The sequence below is a fragment of the Cetorhinus maximus genome, chromosome 9, assembly GCF_964194155.1.
Source record: "Cetorhinus maximus chromosome 9, sCetMax3.hap1.1, whole genome shotgun sequence".
In the NCBI taxonomy this organism is placed as follows: domain Eukaryota; kingdom Metazoa; phylum Chordata; class Chondrichthyes; order Lamniformes; family Cetorhinidae; genus Cetorhinus; species Cetorhinus maximus.
This window is the reverse complement of record NC_135887.1, coordinates 13887578-13913342: the sequence shown is the minus strand read 5'-3', so window position 1 is coordinate 13913342 and position 25765 is coordinate 13887578. Positions and strand designations below refer to the sequence as shown.

General features: G+C 45.2%; 1 protein-coding gene across 3 annotated transcripts in view; it reads right to left on the bottom strand.

Annotated features, from left to right (window-relative positions):
* cluha (CLUH binding protein of NUMT mRNA a) overlaps positions 1 to 25765 on the bottom strand; it is a 110209-nt gene that overhangs the window by 52127 nt on the left and 32317 nt on the right. For all 3 annotated transcript variants that reach the window (XM_078548092.1, XM_078548090.1, XM_078548091.1), the window contains exon 2: positions 17550 to 17740. In XM_078548092.1, coding sequence (XP_078404218.1) covers positions 17550 to 17726 — 177 coding nt within the window. In that variant the 5' untranslated portion in view covers positions 17727 to 17740. The remainder of the gene's footprint in view (positions 1 to 17549; positions 17741 to 25765) is intronic.

Here is a 25765-nt window from a genome sequence, read left to right as displayed (position 1 = left end):
ACCATGGATGACCAGGGATATTCAGGTTACAATGAGAAGGAAAAGAGAGGCTTTTAGCAGGTACAAGGGAAGCAAATCAGCGGAGGCATTAGTGGAGTACAGAAAGTGCAGGGTGAAGCTTAAGAAAGCAATTAGGAGAGCAAAGAGGGGATATGAGAAAGCTCTGGCTGGTAAAAGTAGGGAAAATCCCAATATATTCTATAAGTGTATCAATGGGAAGAGGATAACCAGGGAAAGAGTAGGGCCCATGAGGGACCAAGGGGGCAATCTATGGGTGGAGCCAGATGACATGTCTAGAGTGTTGAATGAATACTTCACGTCCGTCTTCACCCAAGAGAATGAGGATGAAGGTATCGAACTCTGGGAGAGAGACTGCGAGGTTCTTGAGCAAATTGATATAGGGAGTGACAAGGCATTGGAGGTGTTGGCAGGCTTAAAAGTGGGCAAATCTCCAGGTCCGGATGATTTGCGTCCCAGACTGCTGAGGGAGGCAAGGGAGGAGATCGCAGGGGCTCTGACCCAAATTTTTAATTCCTCTCCGGCCACGGGGGAGGTGCCAGAGGACTGGAGAACAGCTAATGTGGTTCTGCTATTTAAGAAGGGTTGTAGAGATAAGCCAGGGAACTACAGGCCAGTGAGTCTCACGTCAGTGGTAGGGAAACTATTGGAGAAAATTCTGAAGGAGAGAATCTATCTTCACTTGGAGAGGCAAGGTTTGATCAGGGATGGTCAGCATGGCTTTGTCAGAGGGAGGTCATGCCTAACAAATTTGATTGCATTTTTTGAGGAGGTGACCAGGTGTGTAGATGAGGGTAGTGCAGTTGATGTAGTTTATATGGGTTTCAGCAAAGCCTTTGACAAGGTCCCACATAGGAGACTTATAAAGAAGGCAAATGCACATGGGAACAGGGTAATTTGATAAGGTGGATTCAAAATTGACTTAGTTGTAGGAGACAGAGGGTGATGACAGAAGGATGCTTTAGTGATTGGAAGCCAGTGTCCAGTGGTGTACCACAGGGATCTGTGCTCGGTCCCCTATTATTTGTCATTTCTATAAACGACATAGATGACTATGTGGGGGGTAGGATTAGCAAGTTTGCAGATGACACAAAGATTGGCCGGATGGTTAACAGTGAGGTTGAGTGTCTTGGGCTACAGGGAGATATAGACAGGATGGTCAAATGGGCAGATAAGTGGTAGATGGAATTTAACCCTTAAAAGTGTGAGGTGATACACTTTGGAAGGACTAATCTTGACAAGGAAGTATTCAATGAACGGCATGACACAAGGAAGTTTTGAGGAACAAAGGGACCTTGGCGTGTGTGTCCATAGATCTCTGAAGGCGGAGGGGCATGTTAGTGAGGTGGTGAGAAAGGCATATGGGACACTTGCCTTTATCAATCGAGGCATAGAGTACAAAAGTAGGGAGGTCATGTTGAGTTGTATAGAACCTTGGTGAGGCCACAGCTGGAGTACTGTGTGCAGTTCTGGTCGCCACATAATAGGAAGGATGTGATTGCACTGGAGGGGATGCAAAGGAGATTCACCAGGATGTTGCCTGGGATGAAACATTTAAGTTACGAAGAGAGGTTTGAAAGATTTAGGTTGTTTTCATTGCAGCAGAGAAGACTGAGGGGTGACCTGATCGAGGTGTACAAGATTATGAGGGGCATGGACAGGGTGGATAGGGAGCAGCTGTTCCCCTTAGTTGAAGGGTCAGTCACAAGGGGGCATAAGTTCAAGGTGAGGGGCAGGAGGTTTAGGGGGGATGTGAGGAAAAACTTTTTTACCCAGAGGGTGGTGACGGTCTGGAATGCACTGCCTGGGAGGGTGGAGGAGGCAGGTGCCTCACATCCTTTAAAAAGTACCTGGATGAGCACTTGGCACGTCATAACATTCAAGGCTATGGGCCAAGTGCTGGTAAATGGGATTAGGTAGGTAGGTCAGGTGTTTCTCACTTGTCGGTGCAGACTCGATGGGCCAAAGGGCCTCTTCTGCACTGTGTGATTCTGTGAACGTACCAGAGCTGAAGGAAGGTTGTGTGTGAGCTTGAATGGGGAAACCCTCCCCCAAATCATTATACAGTTAAGAATTGGTATCTATCTCCTTCCCAACACCCCCCTATTCTATTTGCTTCTTTCTCCTAGCCACAGGTCTGGGGCACTGGAACTTTGAGCTTTGCCAGACTTTCCAACCTCCCGCCTGTCTCCTCCTACTCTAATCCCAACCGATGTCTCTAAATTCTCTTGCTGCTGCGTGCACCCTGTTCATTTCAACGTCCAGTACCTTTAAATTGTTGTACGCGCCACCTTAAAGGACCAATTTATGAGCGACCTGCGTGCTACGTTTTAGGTTGCTTCGCAGTGGCGCACAGCTTAGACACAACACTGCCACTCCCGAAAACCAGACTGCTTCAGATCTGCTGTCACCACTCGCGCATTCTCAGGGTCTTGGATATATCTTTTGTTTTGCCAATTATGGCCTCTTTTTCAGTCTTGTACCATCGTAATTTTGGCATTCACCTAATCACAGATTGCTCCCCTTTTCCTTCAAACTCACTTTTCCCTTGCTTCGTTCCTCTTTATAAGATGCTGTTACGACACAGCAGTTGGTAAAGGCTGAGTTGTTTAAATCCCAGAGGGAAACTTGAACAACTGTCATAACCTAGATTTTCAATTGGTATGTTTGAGATGCAGCTCTGAATTCAGGAATAAAACCACCAAGCCTCAAGAGGTTTTTTTTTTATATAAAACTAATTTGAACATTTATTAATTTAGCAACAAATTTAAACACATACGCATGTCTACAAATTACTACCAAAATAACTTTTAAACAAATACCCAAATTAATCAAACCCAGATAAATTTTTACCAAGGCAACAATAAACCCATAGACTTTAAACAGACACCAGGCAAAGCACATTTGACCGTACGAATTCAAAATTAGGTTCCTTTCAATTGAAGACACAGTTATAGGCTTACAGGCTGGTTAGATCTTAAATTCCTCTGCCCCCCCCCCACCAACAGAAACTCCTCTTGGTTTATACCCAGCTTCCCCTTTGAATGTAAATTTTCCATTGTATTACTAGTTTTTAAAAAATTTTTTACCTCTCCTAACAATAATGCTATCATTCCACCGATTTTATTAGTAATATAAACACATTGCTTGGTGTCTCCCAGATAGGTGCAAGATTTTACCCATTCTTTTGAATGGTTTATTCAACAAATGCAAATTGCACTTTGCCTTTTAACTTACGTTTATCTAATTAACATCTCAAATTACTATACATCGAAGCATCCAGGCTAGCTGGCTTTAATCCAATTAAGACACACACATAGACACAGACCTTACTACAAGTCCAATTTAAAAATAATTTCCAATAACATTATACACATTAATATGTCTTTATGACACTGTTCACCTATACCCGATGTGGTCCTGCCTTCAGGCCCTGCAGTGATACCTTCACATCGAGCCCCTCCTAGGTGGTATGCCTTGGCGACAAATTTCTTCCACCAGGAGCACAGCTTGAACTATGCAGCTCCTGTTTATAAACCTGGAGGGCCTTCGTGGCTCCTTGCTGGTGTTGCCCGTCTTTTTACCAGGATCTGATCAAAGTCCGGAGCATGATCGCCTTGCGCTGCAGCTCTCCCCGGTCAGGAGTAGAGGCTGTCGTCAGGGAGCCGCTGCTCAGGAATCCACGCCTCCACCAATACCACTTCAGGTGGCTGGCGGAGGAGGCGCTGTGGCTGTTGGGGTGACCAGGGTCGGGGACGGCCGGGTGGTGGAGGAGTGGGCTGGATGGCACCTCGTGAATTGGCACATCATGCGTCCATGGACGTCCAGCTCGTGGCCAATGCCATTCACAACCTTAGAATGGTTGGAGGAGAGAGTGCAAGAGAACCACCCTGGTACAGGCAGTCAGTAGCACCTCAAGGGGAGTGCAAGAGGAGGACCCTGAGCCAGGCAGTCAGCAGCACCTTTTTAAAAGAAGGCGCTTACATGTAAGCAAGAAACACAAGCAATAGGGAAATAAAGTTAATTCAAGGCCAGATAAATAAAGTTGCATAAGTAAACCAAAGTAAAATAAGGTTTTATGCAAGGGAAGTAAATTGAATCCATTGCAGGACAGCTTGGTTGTGTGGAATGCATGTCCTGTAATATGTGGAAGTTGTGGACGCTACCAGTGTCCTAGACGATCACATGTGCAGGGAGCGTCACCAGCTACAGAACCTTGAGCTCCGGGTTTCGGAGTTCGAGTGGCGACTGGAGTCACTGTGGTGCATCAGCAAGACTGAAAGCTAAGTGGATAGCACGTTCAGAGCAGCTTAGGAGCCTGGAGGCAGAAAGGGAATGGGTGACCACCAGGCAGTCCAAGAAAATTAGGCAGGTAGTGAAGGAGTCCCCTGGGGTCCCGCTCACCAATCGGTTTTCCGTTTTGGATACTGGTGAGGACTTTGGTTCCTCGGAGGAGTGCAGTCAGGGCCAAGTTTGTGGCACCACAGGCAGCTCAGCTCTACAGGAGGAGGAAGAAGAGTAATAGGGGGTTGATGCAGAAGATGTGGGCAGGATTCTCAATGAGTACTTTGTCTCTGTCTTCATTAAGGAGAGGGATGATGCAGACATTCTAGTTAAAAAGAGGAAGAATGTGAAATATTAGATATAATAAGCACAGTGAGAGAGGGAGTACTGGAGGGATTGGCATCCTTGAAGGTGGATAAATCATCAGGGCTGGATGGATTGTATCCCAGGCAGTTGAAGGAAGCCAGGGAGGAAATAGCAGATACTCTGAGGATCATTTTCCAATCCTCACTAGATACAGGCAAGGTCCCAGAGGATTGGAGGTATGCAAATATTGTACCATTATTTAAAAAGGGTGCGAGGGATAGGCCAGAAAATTATAGGCCGGTCAGTCTGACTTCGGTGGTGGGAAAATTAATGAAAACAATTCTGAGAGACAGGTTAAACTGTCACTTAAAAAGTCATGGGGTGATCAGGAACAGTCAGCATGGTTTTGTTAGGGGAAGATCATGTCTTATTAACTTAATAGAATTTTTTTGAGGAGTAACAAGGAGGATTGATGAGGGTAGTGCAGTGGATGTTGTCAACATGGATTTCAGTAAGGCATTTGACAAGGTTCCACATAACAGATTGATCAGGAAAGTGAGATTTCATGGGATACAGGGGAAGGTGGCGAATTGGATCCAAAATTGGCTCAGTGACAGGAAACCAAGGGTGGTGGTCGATGAATGTTTTTGGAAATGGAAAACGGTTTCCAGTGGTGTTCCACGGGACTCAGTGTTGGGGCCTTTGCTGTTTCTTGTATATATTAATGATTTAGACTTAAATGTGGGAGGCATGATTGGGAAATTTGCAGATGACACAAAAATTGGCCTTGCTGATAGTGAAGAGGATAGCTGTTGTCTCCAGAATGATATCAATGGTTTAGTTGAGTGGGCGGAAAAGTGGCAAATGGAATTCCATCTGGAAAAGTGTGAGGTAATGAATTTGGGGAAGACAAACAAAGCAAGGGGACACTCAAACAGGAAGCTATTGAGGGGTTGAGCAAGTGAGAGACCTTGAAGTGCATGTCCACAGGTCCTTGAAAGTGGCAGGTGGACAAGGTGGTCAAGAAAGCATTTGTGTGCTTTCCTTTATTGGGTGAGATATTGCATACAAAAGCAGGGATGTAATGATGGAACTGTATAAAACACTGGTTAGGCCACAGCTGGAATTTTGTGTACAGTTCTGGTCACCACCTTATAGGAAGGACGTAATTGCTCTGAAGAGGAGAGTGCAGAGGAGATTTACAAGAATGTTGCCAGGGCTTGAAAATTGCAGCTGTGAGGAGGGATTGGATTGGCTGGGGTTGCTTTCCTTAGAACAGAGGAGGCTAAGGGGTGACCTAATTGAGGTGTACAAAATTATGAGGGGCCTAGATAGGGTAGACAGGAAAGACTTGTTTCCCCTAGCTGAGGGGTCAATTACCAGGGGGCATGGATTTAAGGTGATTGGTAGAAGGATTAGAGGGGACATGAGGAAAAACATTTTCAATCAGAAGGTGGAAAAACGGTGTCAAATCAGTGGGAGGCAAAGGTGACATTCTCCGGGCACAGTGCAGGCATGTCCCCACAAAGAAAAAGGGCGGTACTGTCAAACCTAAAGCCCCCTGGTTATCCCGAAGTATATAGGCCAAGATAAAGCAGAAAAAGAAAGCTTATAACAGTCATAAAAAACTTAATACTGTAGAAAGCCTAGAGAGAGTATAGAAAGTACAGGGTGGTGGGTGTCTGGAATTCACTGCCTAAGTTGGTGGTTGAGGTTGAAACATTCAACTCACTTAAAAGGTACCTGGATCTGCATCTGAAGCACTAACCTGCAAGGCTACGGACAAGGTGCTGGAAAGTGGGATTAAAATGAGCGGCTAGTTTCTTTCTCTTTTTGGTTGGCGCAGACACGATGGGCTGAATGGCCTCTTTCTGCACCGTAACCTTTCTATGGTTTGTACTCAGCCACAACAGCACACGAGGTCTCAAGGAGGTTCAAGTGTGCGGTGGACTCCCGTCTGAGTGTACCCCTGCTCGGGTGGAATTTCACATCGGCTGACCCCTCCCTCGGGGGCTGGAGCCCCAACATTGGAGTCGCCTCATGGAAATGCCCTCTGTGCCTTTTAGCTTGGTGCGGAGGGGTTTTCTGTGTGGGCTGCTGCTGCTCACCCTTCACCTCCTTGCCCTGGCCCACCGTCCAGGCATACCTCGACATGCCCTGCTGCCGTCTGGCAGCAGAGGTCCCCAGTGGAGGGCTCGCTACACACGAGCCCTCCCGCTTGCCATCGGGGACCTGAGGGTGGAGGGTGTTGCATGCAGCAGTCCCGTACAACTGTAGGACGCATCGGTTCACGGACTCCCAAGACTCCTGCGTTTTTTTGCGGCCTTGAGGAGTCCGTGGACCGTGTGTACGTGGGTTGTTGTAGGCGGCACCCCCTTTTTAGTTATTTAAAACATTTATTACTTAACTTTTGGCTGCACTTCAGTCCCACACTCCTAGTCTTTGGGCACCTGGTGTGGCGAGCGGCAGGGAGGGAGGAGGGCCTCCTTGTGGACCTGCTCCTGGGCCTTGGCCACCAACAGGTCCAGGCAGCAGGCGGTTAAGGACCCCCCCCCGCCCCCAACCCCGACCTGACTCTCTGCCCCTCTTCCACGGCTATGTTCACTCACTGGAAAGTGAGGCCAGAGGCCTTCTGTGATCGATGGGCACCGTGGGGGCTGGGGCACAATACTGACCCCTCACCCCCCACAGTCACATTTTAATTTAGATTTTTTTCTTTGTGTTTCTGTTCTTTAATTACAGTGCCCCTTTAAGGGGTTATCCACTGTTATTAGCCTGTTTGACCTTTAGCTGCTATGTCCCCCTTATTGCTAATTAGGTTGTACGCTTTTGAGAAAACTACGTGGCCCTGAGGTAGGGTCAGCCTGGAACGTCACGCCTGCTTCCACTCCCCTCAGAGGCTGCCAGACCTGCTGAATGTGTCCAGCATTTTCTGATTTTATCTTATCCGATTGTGTTAAGAGTTCCTTAAAATACCTCGTACGGTGAGAAGAGGGCAGGAAAAAAAAAGCAGAACAGAGATGGAAGGAGGGTTGCCAGGCAACTGCAGTGTGCCTTTTCTTGTCCAAAGTAACAAAAGTCTGCGAAAACACCCCCATCAGTCACCCCAGATTTGAGGTGCATAGCCAGACAAGGGGAAAAAAAAGTGGAAAACAAACCTACAGACGAGGAGAAAGGCAAATCGGGTATTCTCCTGGCCCGCAGCACACAATTAAATTTATCTGAGATTGAAACCAAGCTGACGTTGAGGTCTCTCAGCTGTGAAACACTGCTGTAATACAGGATGCTGCCGAATACCTCTTCAAACCTCAGCCGTGTTTCGAGGCAGATATTTCCATGAGTAGCCCTGCTCCCAGTTTCTCATGATAACATTCGGCTGGAAAAACCCTGTGAACCCAGTCCAGCTTCTATTAAAATCGGAGGCTTGACGTCTACACCCGTTTGTAATCACTTTGTTAGCTTGAATAAAGTCTGTTGTGTTTTCCTGGCATGCTGGAGGCAGGAAGGAGCCAGAGAATAAATTGTATTAATTTAGTCCAAATGGTCTTCAAAATCCCTTTGGATCTGGCTCTGAAAGGGTTAATTTTCCAAGATCACAGAAGCTGAATTCATTTCCAAACGTTTGCTGGAGACTTTGTCCGTCATAGGGATGGATGGGAATGTTCAGTGAGCCTTCACTGATGAATGCACATGCCTGCTGAAAGCAGAAAGTACCAACGTGGATCCAGCCCTGTCTAGCTCAAACCTGGCGAGGACGTGAATCATCTCCACTTTAAACGCTCCCGTGTGTGTGTGTGTGTGTGTGTGTGTGTGTGTGCGCGCGCGTGCATGCGCGCGCGCGCGAATGCATATAGACCAGGAATGTGGAGGCTTACCCCAAGCATCCCTGAGAAGCGAGCAGGAAAGGAGGAGCTGGAGAAAGCAGGGGGGGGATGGGGTTAGGGGTAAGAAAAGCCTCAAGATGTGACTTGCGTCAGCAGAAATTTCCACTCTTTTACAGAGGAGTTTGAGATCCTGACTCTGTGCCAAGTTATAAAGAAACAAAAGAGAAAGGCTTGCATCTATATAGTGCCTTTCAGGACCTCAGGATCTCTCGAGTGCTTTATAGCCAATGAAGTGCGTCTCGAAGCCTAGTCACTGTTGTAATGTAGGAAACGCAGTAGCCAATTTGCACACACCAAGCTCCCACACACAGCAATGTGATATTGACCGGATAATCTGTTCTAGTAATCTTGTTTGAGGAATAAACATTGTCCAGGACAGCGCAGATAACCCTCTTGTTCTTCTTCAAAGTAGTGCCATGGGATTTTTTTTTTAACATCCACCTGATGGAGCAGATAAGGCCTCGGTTTAACATCTCATCCAAAAGACAGCATCTCTGAACAGCGCAGCTTTCTCTCAGGCCTGCACAGCAGCGTCAGCCTAGATTTTGTGCTCAAGTGGAGACGGCGGCTGAGTGGCAATATCACTGGGCTGGTGATCCAGAGGCCCAGACTGATGCTCTGGGAGCACTGGTCCAAATCCCAACACAGTAGTTGGTGGAATTTAAATTCAAATTCATGGTAATAAAAATCTGGAATTGGAAACTATTCTCAGTAGTCTGTCCATGAAACTACCATCGATTGTTGTAAAATCCCACCAGGTTCACTAATGTCCTTTAGGGAGGGAAATCTGCCATCCCTACCTGGTCTGGCTTACATCTGACCCCAGACCCACAGCAATGTGGTTGACTCTTAAATGCCCTCTGAAATGGCCGAGCAAGCTATTTAGTTCAAGGGCAATTAGGGATGGGCAACAAATGCTGGCCTTGCCAGCAATGCCCACACACCATGAAAGAATAAAGAAAAAGTCTCCGGAACAGGACTCGAACCCACAACCTTGTGACTCAAGAGTCAAGATTTCTAACCACTGAGCCAAGGCTAACACATGAGTTAGCTTATCTCAGCCACACTTGCAGTAAGCGTGCTGCAGTTAGCCTCGGCACCCCTGCATTAGAGAGGGAGAACAAGTTTAAAATTAAAAAAAAAACAGAGTTCCTGCCCTGGCTTGGCCTGTGATGCCCTCTGCAGTCAAATAGCCCATCAAGATTCAACACCAAGCTTCACACATAAACTGCCACTTCAGCCATGACCATGGAGCTATAAATGAGCCTGAGGAAATGATGGATAACATTTCCAGCAAAAAAAAAAACAGGCAAAATTCTAATTTGATGGAAGCCTCAGGCCCTTTAAGGGATTTTACACTTCCAGTTCTTAGACCAGGTTTTTCTTTCAGGAGGAGCCCTAGGAAAGGTTATTTTTCATCTTGATCTTTTAATGCCATTGCATCATCCCCAAGCCCCTTTTTCAGTGTCACTGAATAGTTCCAGGAGCTGCATCAGCAGCATCTGTTATACTGCTCCTTCACATGCTCTCCTGGGAAACACCCCAGAGGAAACTGAGAAAATACCCCGTGAAGGTGCAAGCTTGGGCCTGCGAATCTCACTGCCATCAGGTGTCAGAGTCTGAAGACCCACTCTCACAAACAACACATTTCGAACTCCCAGCCATTTAGATTTCCCCAGTGCTTTGGCTTGCCAGCAGGATTACATTGTGCGGTGAGGAAAAGGCCAAAACACACACTTATACACACAGTCTTTCATATCCTCAGGATGCTCTGAAGTGCTTCACACCTTCATTATTTCCGAAAACATTGCCTCTTGTTTTGTAGGCAAACGCGGCAGCCACTTTTCTGGAACCTACCATGTCGATGTGATGGATGATCAGTTTTTAATCTCGACTTTCATGAAAGAACAAACGCTAGGCAAGAAGTGCTTAAGCCAAAAGGCAGTGTCTTGGTTTTATGTTGTACCCATGCTATCCTAGCATGGACTCAATGGGCTGAATGGTCTCCTTCCATGCCACTGACTCCATGACTCTACGAAAGGCAGCACCTCCGACGGTGCAGCACTCTCTTTGTGATGCATTGGAGTGTCAGCCTATATTATGTGTTCAAGTCCTAATGTAAGGCTTGAACACATAGCCTGTCGACCTTGCCAACATTCAGGCCGAAGATGACCACAGGCATGATCCCTGGTCTGCACAGAGTTAGCAAATCTCAGTCAGGGCAGCAACAGAGGTGCTTCAGTTGGCCTCAGTGTTCAAAGGTTACAGATGGAGAGTGGGCTGGGTGGGTTTTGAACACAAACTATAGAATTACCCACCTCTCCCACTCCTGCTGGCTCTCCTGTAACAACTACAACTACTGCTAGAACAAAGTGTAGTGTGGATATTAGGGAAGGGATAGGGTCAGGCATGGTTGTGATGGTCACCACAGTCAAATAGCTAGCTGATATGCCACTTGGTTCAAATACTGGAGGCCTGCCAGATAGGTCGAATTATACTCTTAAAAAGAGCTGAGGAAGCAGGGTGGGGGTGGAAGTCGAGGGGGACAATTTAAATAAAGCCTATTTACATTTTTGCAACCTTGATGTAATTCAACATCCTGAACCAGATATTTGTTTATAAGAAAAATGGTGTTGATCTTCCAGTTCCTCCCGGTCGCAGTAACCAAATATGTAACGTGAAGGTCATAACTACATGTTAAGAAAATGGAGGTTTAAACCTCAAATTACCCTTACAGAAAAATAAAATTCCAAGACACATCTTATGACACAATTCCACCAACACCACCCCATATTTTCCAATTTTCTCCTTTTCCTCAGGATGTGCCTGCAGTACTTTACCCAATTGGCTAATACTCATCTATGGGCCTGGACAGTGCATCTTCACTACTATTCAACTACAGAAGGCACCACAGTCAAACCAAGCCTGTCACACAATATCCACTCTGATACTGTTGAACCCTGGGTCACCAAAAACTGGTTGGTGTTTCCCCTCCCCTAGCTCCAGGGTACTGAGACCAACTGTAATACCCAGCCTGAGAGAGAGAGAGAGGGGGCTAATTCAGCCCAGGCCTGCGAACTACTCCGGCACCTCAGGGTCCAACTAACTACCAGGAAATGTCTTCATCTACTAAGCCACGGGGCAGGAGGAATTTTCATAAGGTGCAAGATTTTTTAACTAGTAGAGGGAAAAGGAACAATGCACATCATCTATTAAAATCACATTACTGTGGATGATTAATTACTCACATCAAAAGACAACGGCAAACTTTAAGAATCATATAGCCCATCGCCCCTATGCTGTTTCTTTCAAAGAGCTGTCCAATTAGTTCTACTTGCCTGCTCTTCCCCCACAGCCCTGCCATTTTTTTTTCCTTTTTCACATATATATCCAATTCCCTTTTAAAAGTTGCTACCGAATCTGCTTCCCCACCCTTTCAGGCAGAACATTCCAGATCATCATAACTTGCTGCGTTAAAAGTAAAATCTCAATTCCCCAGGATTTTTTTTTTTAACCAAGTATCTTAAATCGGTGTCCTTCTACTGACCCACATGCCAGTAGAAACAGCTTCTTCCTAACTGCTCTGCCCTCACTATTTTGAACACCTCTATTAAATTTCCCCTTAACCTTCTCTGCTCTAAGGAGAACAATCCCAGCTTCTCTAGGTTCTCCAGGCAACAGAAGTCCCTCCATCCTGCTATCATAGCGGGAGATGGTGGCATAGTGGTAATGTCATTGGACTAGTAATCCAGAGGCCCAGGCCAATACTCTGGAGGGGGAAACACAGGTTCGAATCCCACCACAGCAGCTGGTAGAATTTAAATTCAAGCAATATAGAATTGAAAATTAGCCTCATGGAATTGAAAGCCAGCCTCATTAACGATGACCATGGAACCATCATCAACTGTCATCAATACCCATTTTGTGGAAATCTGCCATCCTTGCCTGGTCCACGTGACTCCAGACCCACAGCAATACGGCTCACTCTTAACTGCCCTCTGAAATGGCTCAGAAAGCCACAGAGTTCAAAGGGCAAGTGAATTCCCGCATCCCATGAAAGAAGAAAAAACAATTTTGGTGAACCAGTTCGGCACGCTCCTTAAAGTATGGTGTTTAGAATTTAATAAGGGAGCTGCCTTCTGAGTTAGTGTCAATAGGGAGAGCAGGAGAAAAACAAAAAAGAGACATTGCAAGGTTGAGAGTTCTTTATCCAAATTGCACAGTAAAACATCAATCATTTCGAGGCCATCCAAAATGTTCTTTTTCCAAGTACAAATGCTTCTCAGGGTCCAAAGAAAGAACTAAAAAAATATATTTACATAGCTTTCTGGGCTACGACCAGATGAGTTTCATACTTAGGCAGCCCATCCAAACCCACAACCACTACCACCTAGAAGGGCAAGGGCAGCAGACACATGGGAACACCACCACCTGAAGTTCGCTTCCAAGCCACTCACCATCCTGACTTGGAACAATATCGCTGTTCCTTCACTGTCGCTGGGTCAAAATCCTGGAACTCCTCCCTAACAGCACTGTGCGTGTACCTACACCACATGGACTACAGCGGTTCAAGGAGGCAGCTCACCACCACCTTCTCAAGAGCAATTAGGGATGGGCAGCTCACCACCCTTTTCACGTATATATCCAATTCCCTTTTAAAAGTTGCTACTGAATCTGCTTCTTCCGCCCTTTCAGGCGGAACATTCCAGATCATCATAACTTGCTGCACTAAAACTTGCTTCTCAAGGCCAACTAGGGATGGGGAATAAATGCTGGCCCAGCCAGCGAAGCCCACATCCTGTGAATGGAATTATTGTAAGTGCAGTGCCTGCTACATGGGAAAACATTGCAGCAATTTTGCGCATAGATAGATCCCACAAACACCCTTGAAATGACTGACCAGAGGACCGTCAAAATGTTCTGTGCATTTGAAAAAATCAATCAATAATAAAAATTCAGCGGATGCACGAACTCCTGGTCAATTCTATCATAAATTCCAAGGTCCACAATTATAATGAGCGCCTCCACTGGTAGGAGGGTGCAGCTGCAGCTGCAGCATGACAAATTTACACGGACAATTTCCACTGCAAATATGAACAAAGGAATTTATTTTGAAATATAAAAATAAAAGGTAGAATACGTGATTTCAATATGGGGGCTTAATTACGCCCCTGTTCCCCCCAATCCTCTAACTTCACTTTACCTGAAAATTGAACCTGGTCCCAAGTCCATGTGTGCATCAACACAGAAGACCAATGAGTATGATATACTGAAAGTCTTAATTCTAGTATGTAATTCCTTCCTGAATTGCTCTTTAAACGCATCTTCTGACTCACCTCCAGTAATGCCATGGAAGATGCACTAATACTGTTATATTTAAAAACATTTTTTTTTAAGAAAAAGGCAGTGAACAAGCATGCAGAGTAAAATAATTTATGGATGGATTACAAGATTAGAAAAAAGTCACATTAAGAGAATTGAGTATAAATATTGCATTTAAAGAGTGAATGTAATCTCCCAGATTCGATTTAATTGGTGTATCTGGTGGAATTAGATCATCTATTTAAAGCACAGCCAATTTCCATTCCTTGGTAGAAAGCAGGAGGACATTAACATGGGTTAGTGATTATATCCGTCTCACATTAAACCTCCAGTTCCTTGCTTCACCTCAACTCCTACGAGCTGGGTGGTTCCAACAGTGACCTGCAGATGTAGCAAATAAGGGCACGGTCTCGCTTAGAAGCTGCAGCTGCAGTCAACAGGGGGCTTTTTGAATGACTATTTATGTAAAAACTAACAGGTGCTGAAGCACCTTTTCCAGCAACAGAGAATTGGAGCAAAGGGTTTAAAAGGGGGCAGCTGAGTAAATAGGCGGTCTACCTGGCTGGATCACCTTTGTTCTCCAAATATACATAACCATCACAAGACACAAGCAAGACAGGCTCGTTGATTCAGTGAGGCAGCGCAAATGACTTAGTCCAGTGTCATATAAAAACCTAGGGCCTCTGCCAGTTCACATAAACCGAATACAACCAATACTTCACATTGAGCCCAGGCCTGTAGAGAAGGATTTACGGGAGTCTTAGGTCCTTTTTAAGCGCTTTTCAAACAGCGAAGTCTACTCTGTAACGTGGTTAATCTTTCTTCTTCATTCTGCATCCACAGCACACCGTTAGGAATGCGGGCCACGTGACACCATTAAACCTAGAGAGTAATGTTTAATTATCTGAAGGTTTCTCCATAGGACAGCCCTGCAGATGTCATCAGACGGAAAGTAATTGAGAAATGTGTAGGAACCCACTATAAAATAGATGGAATGAGGCTCAACTTGCCCCAGGGCTTTTCCCCTAACCATAACAACGTAGGATGTGATGGATTCTCCTGTCACTTCAATGGATGAGTGATCAGCAAAAAACAGTTTACAATCTACTTCCATGTCGTCTCACGTGTGATGTTGGACCAAGTCTTGATTTGCATAATGGATTGCAAATACTGCAAATAAAGTCAGTGTTACATACAAACATAGAAAATAGGGGTGGAAATAGGCCATTCAGCCCCTCGAGCCTGCTCTGCCATTCAATAAGATCATGGCTGATCTGCTTGTGTTTCGAATTCCGGCAACCTTTGATTCCCTTGCCTGACAGGAATCTATCTACCTCCGCCTTAAAAATACTCAACGAACCTGCCGCCAGCGCCTTCTGAGGCAGAGAGTTCAAAGTCACACAACTCTCAGAGAAAAAGATACTCCTCATCTCTGTTCTACAATGGCGACCCCTAATTTTAAAACAGTGCCCCCCCTAGTTCTAGACTCACCCACTAGACCAAACATCCTTTCCACATCCACCTTGTCAATACCATTCAGGATCTTATATACTTCAATCAAGTCACCCCTCACTCTTCTAAACTCCAGTGGAAGCAAGCCATCTGTCCAACCTTCCCCATTAGACAACCTGCTCATTCCAGGTATCAATCTAGTAAACCCGCCTCCAACGCATTTACATCCTTCCTTAAATAAAAAGGCCAAAACTGCACACGGTATTCGAGATGTGATCTCACCAATGCCCTGGATAACTGGAGCATAACACCCTTACTTTTATGTTCAATTCCTCTCATAATAAAGGATAGCATTCCAGTCGCCTTCTAATTACTCGTACCTGCATACTAACTTTTTGTGACTCATGCACTAGAACACCTAGATCCCTCTGCACCTCAGAATTCTACAGCCATTCTCCGTTTAAGTAATACTCTGCTTTTTTATTCTTCCTGCCAACATCACATTTTCCACATTATAGTCCGTCTGCCATATTTTTGCCCACTCAACCTATCTATATCCATCTGCCCTCCTTATGTCCTCTTCACAACATCATTTTCTACCTATCTTTTGTTGGGAGGGATGGGTGTCCTAAAGGCACTGGACTCGGTTCTCCTGAAGTGTTGACGTGGCTTGACGTTAGAGACTTCTCCATTTGGGTCTGTCCAACATTGGCTTTCCCCCCAAGTATTGGGATCCAGTTTGAAAGCCCCAAAGTTGGCTTTCAGATTGACTTTATCTCCAGGTTTGGAACATCCTGTGGTGCGGGTTCCCATGCTCCGCTGGCTGTAGAGTACTGCCTTTGGTGCGCAGAACTCCTCCATGTGAACCACATGACCGACCCAGCGAAGCTGAGCTCTGGGGAGCATGCTCTCGATGCCAAGTAGGCAATGCCTTGCAGGAGCCTTGGTGTTGGGGATTTTGTTCTGCTGAGGTTGTAAATAGATCTCAAAACAGCGAAGATGGAAGGTTTCTAGTGGCTTCGTGTGATGCCGGTAGCTTGTCCAAGTCTCACACCCATAAAGAAGCGATGTAAGAACCACTGCCTAGTAGACTTTATCTTTGTTCTGAGACAAACTCCATGCTTTTTTCCAAAGTCGGTGGGTCAGCCTGCCAAATGTTGCACTTGCTTTTGCCAGGCGATGGTTGGTTTCAACCTCCAGCGAGAGGATACTTCCAAGACAGCAAAACTTCAGTACTGAATGGAGAGGTGTGCTGTTGATAGTGACTGTGGGGCCTTGGGGTACATGACCAGGGGCGGGTTGATACAAGATCTCTATCTTCTTCAGACTTATTGTCAAGCCAAAGTGTTCTGAGGCTAGGACGAAGCGATTGACAAGCAGCTGAATGTCCTCCGGACTATGTGCTTTGAGTGTAGTCGTCCGCAATCAGTAGTATCTATTTAGCATCTTAGCACTTAATAACTGGTATACACTCACACAGCAGAAGCAACGTTCCAGTTCTGCCTGTTATGAAGATAGTTAATAACAACACCATCTCTTGATCCAAATGAAACTGGAAACCAGCCTCAAATTAAAGACTGCAGGTCCTAATCACCAGTATCTAATGCCAAATCATATTTGGCTAAGTCTACGATAAAAAGCCAGGAGCACATTCATTCAGAAAGAAACTAATACTAAGAGTCCAGGTTATCCACAAAGATCTCTACTTCCCAGCTCACACCCTTCACTTTGAGCAGTTGCTAGTGAAAAAGTGGCCAGACACCTTCCTCCACAACACAAATTCTCTCCCAAAACCATTCATCTCTTTCCACCTTCAAAAACACAATTACGCCCACCTTTTACCACCTGTCCATAACTCCTCCTCAGTGCCCACCCTCCCCTTTCCTTTCTGATGTTCACTGGGATATTTCACAATGTTAAAAATGTAAATGTGCTATTGAATGTGCACATTGAATGGTGGGTACATGAACTGGCGACAAACCAGTGAGACACATATTGCGCACAATCCCCCTAACAGTTTTCACAGACTGCCACACCGGCAAAGGGGATTTTCTAATTTCGGATTCTGACAGGCTCGCTGTCTATTTGCAGAATTTTCAGTTTTTATTTCAGATCTCCATACTTTGTGGTTTTCTTAACCACCCTAAAGCTTCAAGAAAAGTTGGAAATAACTTGGAGGCTGCCAAGAAGGCACTGGGTTATGGATTAACAAGCCTCTGTTTGTAACCTAATGCACTTTCTCAAAGCCAACTGACTTGGACCAAGAACTGTTACCACACTAACCTGCAGGTCGAAAGGTTCTATCCCAGGGACATGTATCTTGACAGTGAATCCAGTATCCTGGATGACTATTACTTCTTGTTCATTCCCATCATCTGCGCGGGTCTCGCCATCTTCCCTCTCTTTGTGGTTTTCCGCCTCGGAATGATCGTGCCCGCCATCGCCATTGACTAATGGCATGCCTGATGAATGGGCTGCAAATAAAACACAACAGATGAAGAAAAAACAATTCCCTCAGCATTTCCAGCAACCAACAATTTACTCAAGTCAAGCAACCAAATGCATCATTATCACTAGCAAACAGTCTCTCACTAACACTGTGAGTAATAGGACTTGGGTCACCGCTAATGTTTCAATACAGCAAGTGCCCCAGTCTTCAGAAGAAAGAATTGCCTTAGGTCATTTCTTAAATTGCAAAGTAGCAGTAAAAACAAGCATGTTCGTTTGGCTGAAGAGCAGCCAACCACCTCTTAGAAAGCGATTGGGGGGGGAAGAGAGGGAGAAAAGTCAATTCAAAAGGAGAATTGTTGAAAACTGGTTCTTGAAGGTAAAACCTTCCAATGAGCAAATTAAAAACAATGGACATTAATACTGTTCCAAATCACTGTACAGAGACTGGGTAACAAAAAATGAATTCTCCAGACTGGAAAGCTCCATTTCACGCATTTGACAAGGAAATTAGTGTGTGAAATTCCTACTTTAGCTGCCTGGCTGGTTTAGTGAGTAAACGTGCAGCTTAATGAGTGGTAAATGACACGCACTGCACTAAATTAGCCAGTTTCAGCTGGAGTAGTAGCTGGGATGCTGCTGTAATCTGGCAAGTGGGATAGGAGCTGGTTGAAAAGTAAGACGACAACCAGGCCTTCTGCTCCCAGTTACAATCCAGTAGCACCACCCCCCACCTCACCACACTGCCCCCCCACCACTTCCGGGAAGCGCAGAGACCAGGCATCAGGTGACGACAAAGTTGGACGCAGCTTCAATTCTTTTCACGGTAAACTAGCCTGTGCAGTGTCCAAGATTCACCCATTGGGCGAGGTATCAAAGATCTGTGAGAACCCAGGGAACTAAACTCAAGTATAGGTCAGCACATTCAAGGGGTGAAGAAAACCATCCTTTTGTAACGCGCCAAGATTATCTGACTTCCACCACTTAGTTTTGAAGTCAAATGATCTTAAAATTCACACTGCATGAAGACAATCCATTTAAAGTACATTTTCTCTTTGCAAAATATAAGACTGCAATTTGCTGAGAGCTTCGGAGCAAAAAAAATTGGTTTCATACATCTGTGCAGTGAATTGGCCAGGGAAAGGAAAGAGGGCAGGGAGGGAAGAACCATGAAGCTCAGCGAAAAAACAAGGCACGACTGAAAGAGGAATTTCATATCCCTTCCGAGTGGGAATTTACACTGGGGGCTTTTTATAAATTACTACACTCCAAGTTAAGGTTGCAGATTTTCAAAATATATATATATATATATATATATATAATTCATTCGTGGGACAAAGGCATCGCTGGCTAGGCCAACATTTACTGCCCTTCCTTAATTGCCTCTGAGAAGGTGGTGGCGAGCCACCTTCTTGAACCGCTGCAGTCCATGTGGTGTAGGTACACCCACAGTGCTGTTAGGGAGGTTGCTCCAGGACTTTGACCCAGCAACAGTGAAGGAACAGCGATATATTTCCAAGTCAGGATGGTGAGTGGTTTGGAGGGGAACTTGCAGGTGGCAGTGTTCCCATCTATCTGCTGCCCTTGTCCTTCTAGGCGGTAGAGGTCGTGGGTTTCAAAAGGTGCTATCAAAGGAGCCTTGACAAGTTGCTGCAGTGCATCTTGCAGATGGTACACACTGCAGCCACTGTGCATCAGTGGTGGAGGGAGTGAATGTTGAAGGTGGTGGATGGGGTGCCAATCAAGTGGGCTGCTTTGTCCTGGATGGTGTCGAGCCTCTTCAGTGTTGTTGGAGCTACACTCAATAAGGCAAGTGGAGAGTATTCCATCACAATTATGGTTATTAAAATTTCAACTATATAACCCTGGATAATATACTTCTTTCAGCCAAATAGCATATTATTTTATTAGAGTAGTAACTAAAACGTATGATGCATACACCGATGGGTGCACCATGACTTGGGCGGATTCCGTAGAAGCGATCCCATTTCAAACAGATCAGATGATATCCCACCAAGTGCATTTATTAAGTAAAGCTTTTCTTGCTCAAAATAATCACTGGAACAGGTAAAAATTAACCGGCTATTTTCATATCGAACTTTAAAAAAATGTTATTATTGGGATGTAGGTGACCTGACATGGCATTATTAATCACCCTCCTGCCTTGCCAGACCAGAGTCAACCCGTGTAGACTTTGACTAAGATTAGCAACTTCCCTTCTCCAAAAGGCATTATTGAACGAATTGTAATCCCCAGCAATCCAGCAGTTTTTAAATGGGTCATATTTTTTCTTGGTACCAGTCCATAAATTAATAAAATCGATCGAATTTCAGATTTTAGACAAGTTGCTACACCTAGGCCCGATCTAAATGTAAAAGCAAAACACTGTGGATGCTGGAAATCCAAACAAAAAAAAAAATGCTGGAAATATTCAGCAGGTGTAGCGAGAAACAGGGTTAACATTTCAGGTCAATGACCTTTCATCGGGATTGGACATAAAAAAGATCCCACAGCACTAGCTTAAAGAGCAGGTCATCCTCCAGGTGCCCTGACATTCCTGCATCAACCAACACCACCAAAAACAGGCCAACGCTTGGTGATAGCTTTGCTATTTGTCAGTTCTTGCTTTATGCAAATCAGCTGCTGTATTTGCCCACGTTCACAGTGATTGCACATAATCCATTGCTTGTAAAGTGCTCTGGGGTATCTGGAGGCTGTTATAAGATGCCATCTAAATACAAGCTCTTTCTCGAGTGTAAACGTCTCTAGTCCACAAGTCTCACCGATTACAACGACCACAAGTTCATACAATGATGGAGGTGACAGAGGCAGCTGAGGACATGAAAATACAGGCATTCATCAGCGAGACTCAAGATTAATTTACAACTGGGGCAGCTGTGAGACACCATGAAATCGAGGGCATACGTCAGAATTTTACACATTAAAGTGTAAAGCTAATGATTCTTGTTGATGAATGCCTGAACTTGTACACCCTTACCTGCCTCTGAACTGGCATTAGTTAGGAAATGTTATATCTGTCTCTGGACTTCTGTACAAGAGGTATGCAACTGATGGTAGACTCAAGTGGCCAAAGAACCCTAGAAGTGGGATTTATCCACAAGATAATCCTGCATTCGCATTTTGGATCAAGGTAGTGTTTGCCAGTAGAAGCATTATTTCAGAGTAACACTCAGATTAGCAGTGGCTGAGGAATCAGGGGTTCTGCACCTAACACTCCCATCACCATTTCAGTCCTCCAAAAATCAGTGTCCAACAATCTGATGACTACAATAATCTTGGTGTACAATAAATTGAGGGTTTAAAGCTGAAAATTACAGATAAAGTTTAAATCAAACGGCAATTACCAGGTTAAGCCCAATTTATTTTCTTTCAGCTTTTCTTGAAGGATTTGTTCAGCTGCACAAGAGTCACGCAGTGCGCGCACCCACTGGCAACAGGACAGTTCTAAGGTTCGCACCTTCACCTTGCAGCATGAAGTGTTAAAGGATCACGTGTCCCTGAAGTAGCTACCACACTGCGACCAAACCACCACCCCCTTCCGCCACTCCCCCAAGAGGCGTTTCATGTTTAAGTGAACGTTTCCTATTTCGGCATCGGTTACAGGTGCTCACAGCAACTGGTCACCGTAAAATTTCACTGGGAAACAGCCGACGTAAGGCACATTCCACACCTACAGCGAGTAATGGCCCCGCAAAAGGCAGCACTCACCATAATAGGATCCTACCGATGAGCTGCCTAGTTGGTCGAAAGAAATGACGTGAAAACGCTTGAAAAACCCCCGTGAAAGTGAAACCGAACACGGAGAAGCAAAGATGCACCAGCAAAAAAGCCGGATTTGTTAAAAGGATAACAACACAAAAGAATTTGTATTTTTGCTTCCAGAATTTGAGAGCTTCCACTTATCTACAAACAGATTAGGTTTAACAACATATGGTTTTACTGCGTACTACATATTGGCATGATACTTCAAGGTTCGTAGTAACAGACTTCAGAAGGACAGAGACTGGAGAAATTGGCAGACACACTGCAGATGAAATTTAACACAGAGAAGTGTGAAGTGATTCGTTTTGGTTGGGAGAATGAGGAGAGGTAACATAAACTGAATGGCACAATTTTAAAGGGTGGTTCAGAAAGAGAGGGGCCTGGGGTCCATGTGCACACACCTTTAAAGGTGGCAAGACTGATTGGGAAGGCTGTTTAAAAAGGCATTTGGGAAGGCTGTTTAAAAAGGCATTTGGGAGACTTAAAGCAAGGAAAAGTTATGCTAAAATTTTATAAAGCACTGGTTAGCTATCAGCTGGAATATTGTGGCTATTTCTGGGCACCACACTTTAAAAAAGACAAGGCTTTGGACAGGGTGCAGGGAAGATTTACTTGAATGCTACCAGGGATGCAGAGAGACTAGAGAAGCTGGAATTGTAAGCCTTAGAACAGAGAAGGTTAAGGGGAGATTTGACGGAAGTGTTCAATTTATAACAGGGTTTGATGAGAGTAAATAAGGAGAAACTGCTTCCAGCAGAAGGGTCCATTACTAGAGGAAACAACCAGAGGTGACGAGGAAAAAGATATGTTTTGTGCAGCAAGATGCTATGATCTAGAACACACTGACTGAAAGGATGGTGGGAGCAGATTCAATAGTAACTTTGAAAAGGGGAATTGGATAAATAAATACTTAAAGAAAAAAAATTGGAGGACTCTGGTGAAAGAGTAGTGGCGTGATTAATTGGAAAACTCTTTCAAAGAGCCAGCACAGGCAAGCTGGGCTGAATGGCCTTCTCCTGTGCTGTATCATTCTATGAATGTGGTACATATCCCTTAATTGTGCAATGCTTTTAATGGTGCTTTAGTAGGGATTAAATTGAGTTATCAGAGACCTTTTGTGGCTGTTTTTTTCCTTGGCTTGGGGTGGAGTGAGAGTGGAATCCTGACCACCGACATCTGCATTCTTTTCTGGGCCAAAGGGACAGCAGTGGAACAACATGAAAAGTTCACCCATGGTGGAGCTTTTGGCTAATTATAGCTCCACTGCTTCCTGCAAAATTATATGAAATCTATTCCCTAAAATAAACTCAAAAACATTTACCCTTTGATGATAAGAAACAAGGCACTTCTATTTACTCAGATCAATCACAAAAGGTACATTCATACCCTCAATGGAACAGTGAGTGAAGTGCTTCAGATTGGGGGAGGGAGGGATTGGTTCTATTGATACAGACACCTCCAAACTTTGATCTGAGCTTGTGGGACTTGTGTAGTCATGAATGTGACCTAACGGTCGGAGGCATTAAAGATTATTTTTGGGTCCAAAGGAGAAATAGTCTCGGGGATCAACAAGACTATTTTCCTCCCTTATTTGAACTTTGCCCCCGTGCTGCACTTTACCCCGAAGCGTAACGAACACACATTTACTCTTGAGTCCGAGGTCCACAAGAGCTTGGGTTATGTAGAGTCAGGCTGTTTCGATCTACCACTGGCCACCTTTGCAGAGGAATTGCTGCTGAAGATGGGATGCAAGTGCACTATTCAAAGAGCTCCCACTATTTTATATATTCGTCGGCTAATATATTTCCAGGAGGAATGCGAAGGCAGAATGTCTCAGGTGCTGGGACATAAATACTTGTGCGTGGTTTTGAAGACAGGGGGCTGTTTGGGGTTGGGTGGGGGGGTGGTGAGCAGGGGAAGGAATTCAGTCCTCGAGGGGTTAAAATGTGCTATGCTAGTGCAAGAAAATAATTAAAAGCTGTCAAACTTCACACTGAATAATTGGTTACGGTCAATGCCTCTGCTGCCAACCAACTTCACCCTGCCGCAGCTGCACAATTAATATAATTAGAAGACCTGTCTCAACAACGAAGGGACGCTTTCTTTGATTTTCCTTGCTCCTCCCACCTTCTTCATATCCCACTGACACTGAGTGTAGAAGCCTCTTTCTCTTCCTTCGCTTCCTGGGATTTTCACGTTGGCCGAGCCCCTTCAAGGCCCCGTCATTATTCTCCGAGGTGGCCGGGCGGCCCGCGGAACTTGGCGGCTGGCTGGTGGGCGCTGTTCCAGCAGCGTCTCGGTCTGGCAGCTTCCCTCGCCCTTTTGAGCTATTGATATGACTTTCCGGAGCTAAGCCCACCTGCTTTCCCACAGCCTGCGCACATTCAGGGCACGGGTTCACAATGGCAGGTATCAATGATTCGGGGGGCCTTCGATTCAATGAGCAGGGAACAGAGCCAATGGCGTCATCACTCATTAGATGGCCACGATGACCTTTGGTAACTGACTCGGTGTTAGAGTGGCTCTCTGGTGCTTCATTATTAAAATTGAAACATTCGCCACCTTTCGGTACTAATTTCACAAAATCACACTCCCGGCCATGCCTCACTAATTCACTTGATGAATCCCAGCCAGTGTTTTTCCCTTCCACATCTGTTATGTCAGCTATTTCCACAGGAGTCACTCCACAACACAATCTGTTGTCTGTGCAGCAATCAGAGTCCTCTGACTTTCCACACGCGTGCCAAACTAGAGGCTGGCAGCCATGACCTTTCACCTGTTTCGTAATCTCTTCAAGGGCAGAGGGAAGGTCGTCAGATGTAGAAGACGCACGCTCCCAAGCTGCCAGGCACATCCCACTATTTAAACAGCCGTCCTTCTGGCCTGATAAAGCCTGTTCCCTTTCAACATTATCAGGAGCTCCTGTCTTCAAGGCCACACTGTCTAAAGTCGGAGACTTATTGCACTTCGGGCTAAAGCCGTTGGTTATTGTGCTGCTCAAGATAATGTCAGGGTAACCTTGTGCAGGCCGCTCCTCCGACACGCTGGACTCAGCTTTAGCCAGGGAAGTGAAACCAGAAGGTGCGACGCAGCACTCTCTCCGACAGTCAGACAGCAGTGGCGAACGGTCGTTGCTCAACCCTTCTTGCTCTCGCCTCAAGACAAAGTCTGTAAAAAGTCTGCAGCAAGCAGAAAGAGTGTTTCCCATGACTAGACAGTCATCCACTGATGTGAGATCTTAGTAGTGGTGTTGTCAAAAAAAAAATCAAAACTAACATGAGCAAGCGAGACAGGAAAGGTAGTTGGCACAATGGGTTCAATACACACTGAGCTTAGCTCCCAGCAATATGCCTGCACTGAAAGCTTGGCAGAGAGGGGAATAAAAGGCAGTGAAGGTCTGAAACGTCACAAAGCCTATTCGAGTATTTCCAGGGACCTAAAAAAGCTTTCCAACAGCTGTTGCTGCCAAACTGCCCACGTGCCTCTTAACAGATTTCTGTGTCGCTACTCTTCCCATCTTTTCAAAGAGAGGGCATCAAGGACAGAGGCCTCTATAGAATACTCCAGCTCTCTGTACCGGGCATGGTAAGGGAAAAAAAAAAAATCAGTTGCAATGCTTTGTGCAACTGCAGACAGCTGATAGCTGGACAGCTTTAGTTTAAAAGAAAAAATACTTGGCCCAGAGAATGTCACTGCAACGGAATCTAGGCAACAGCAGTCTTACTCGAAGAAAGGACATTTAGGGCGGCAATGTGACATCCATACCAAGCAGCCCAATTCAATGCCCCTACTGGCAGTGGCTCTGAGAAAATGTCAAAAGCAGCACTTCCGCGGGTGTCCTGTTACTAGAGGGCTGCTCGTACACACCACTGTCCATTTGGATCTGTGTCAAGTCAGGCCACAAACCTTTTATGTGGAACCACAATATAGCCCATGGAGAAGAATCATACCAAAAGGTGGATTAAGTTACCGTAGGGCAGGTGTCATTTAAGAAACAGTAAACTTTATTTACAGAGCTCCTGATGCTTGTTCCGAAACCAAGGCTAGAAAGCTCCATTCCTAAGATTAACCACACTTAGGGTTGATTCATCTGTACAGTCACATGATCCCCATTACAGTGTGAAAGTTTTAATTTACAATGACTACATTCCTCCCCTTTAATTTTGTCTTACTACTGTTATTTACAAAAATATCTTAACCCATATCATATACAATTGGATACAGTTCATGCAATCATAGATTTAGTCTTTGAGGAGGTTTTTCGATTC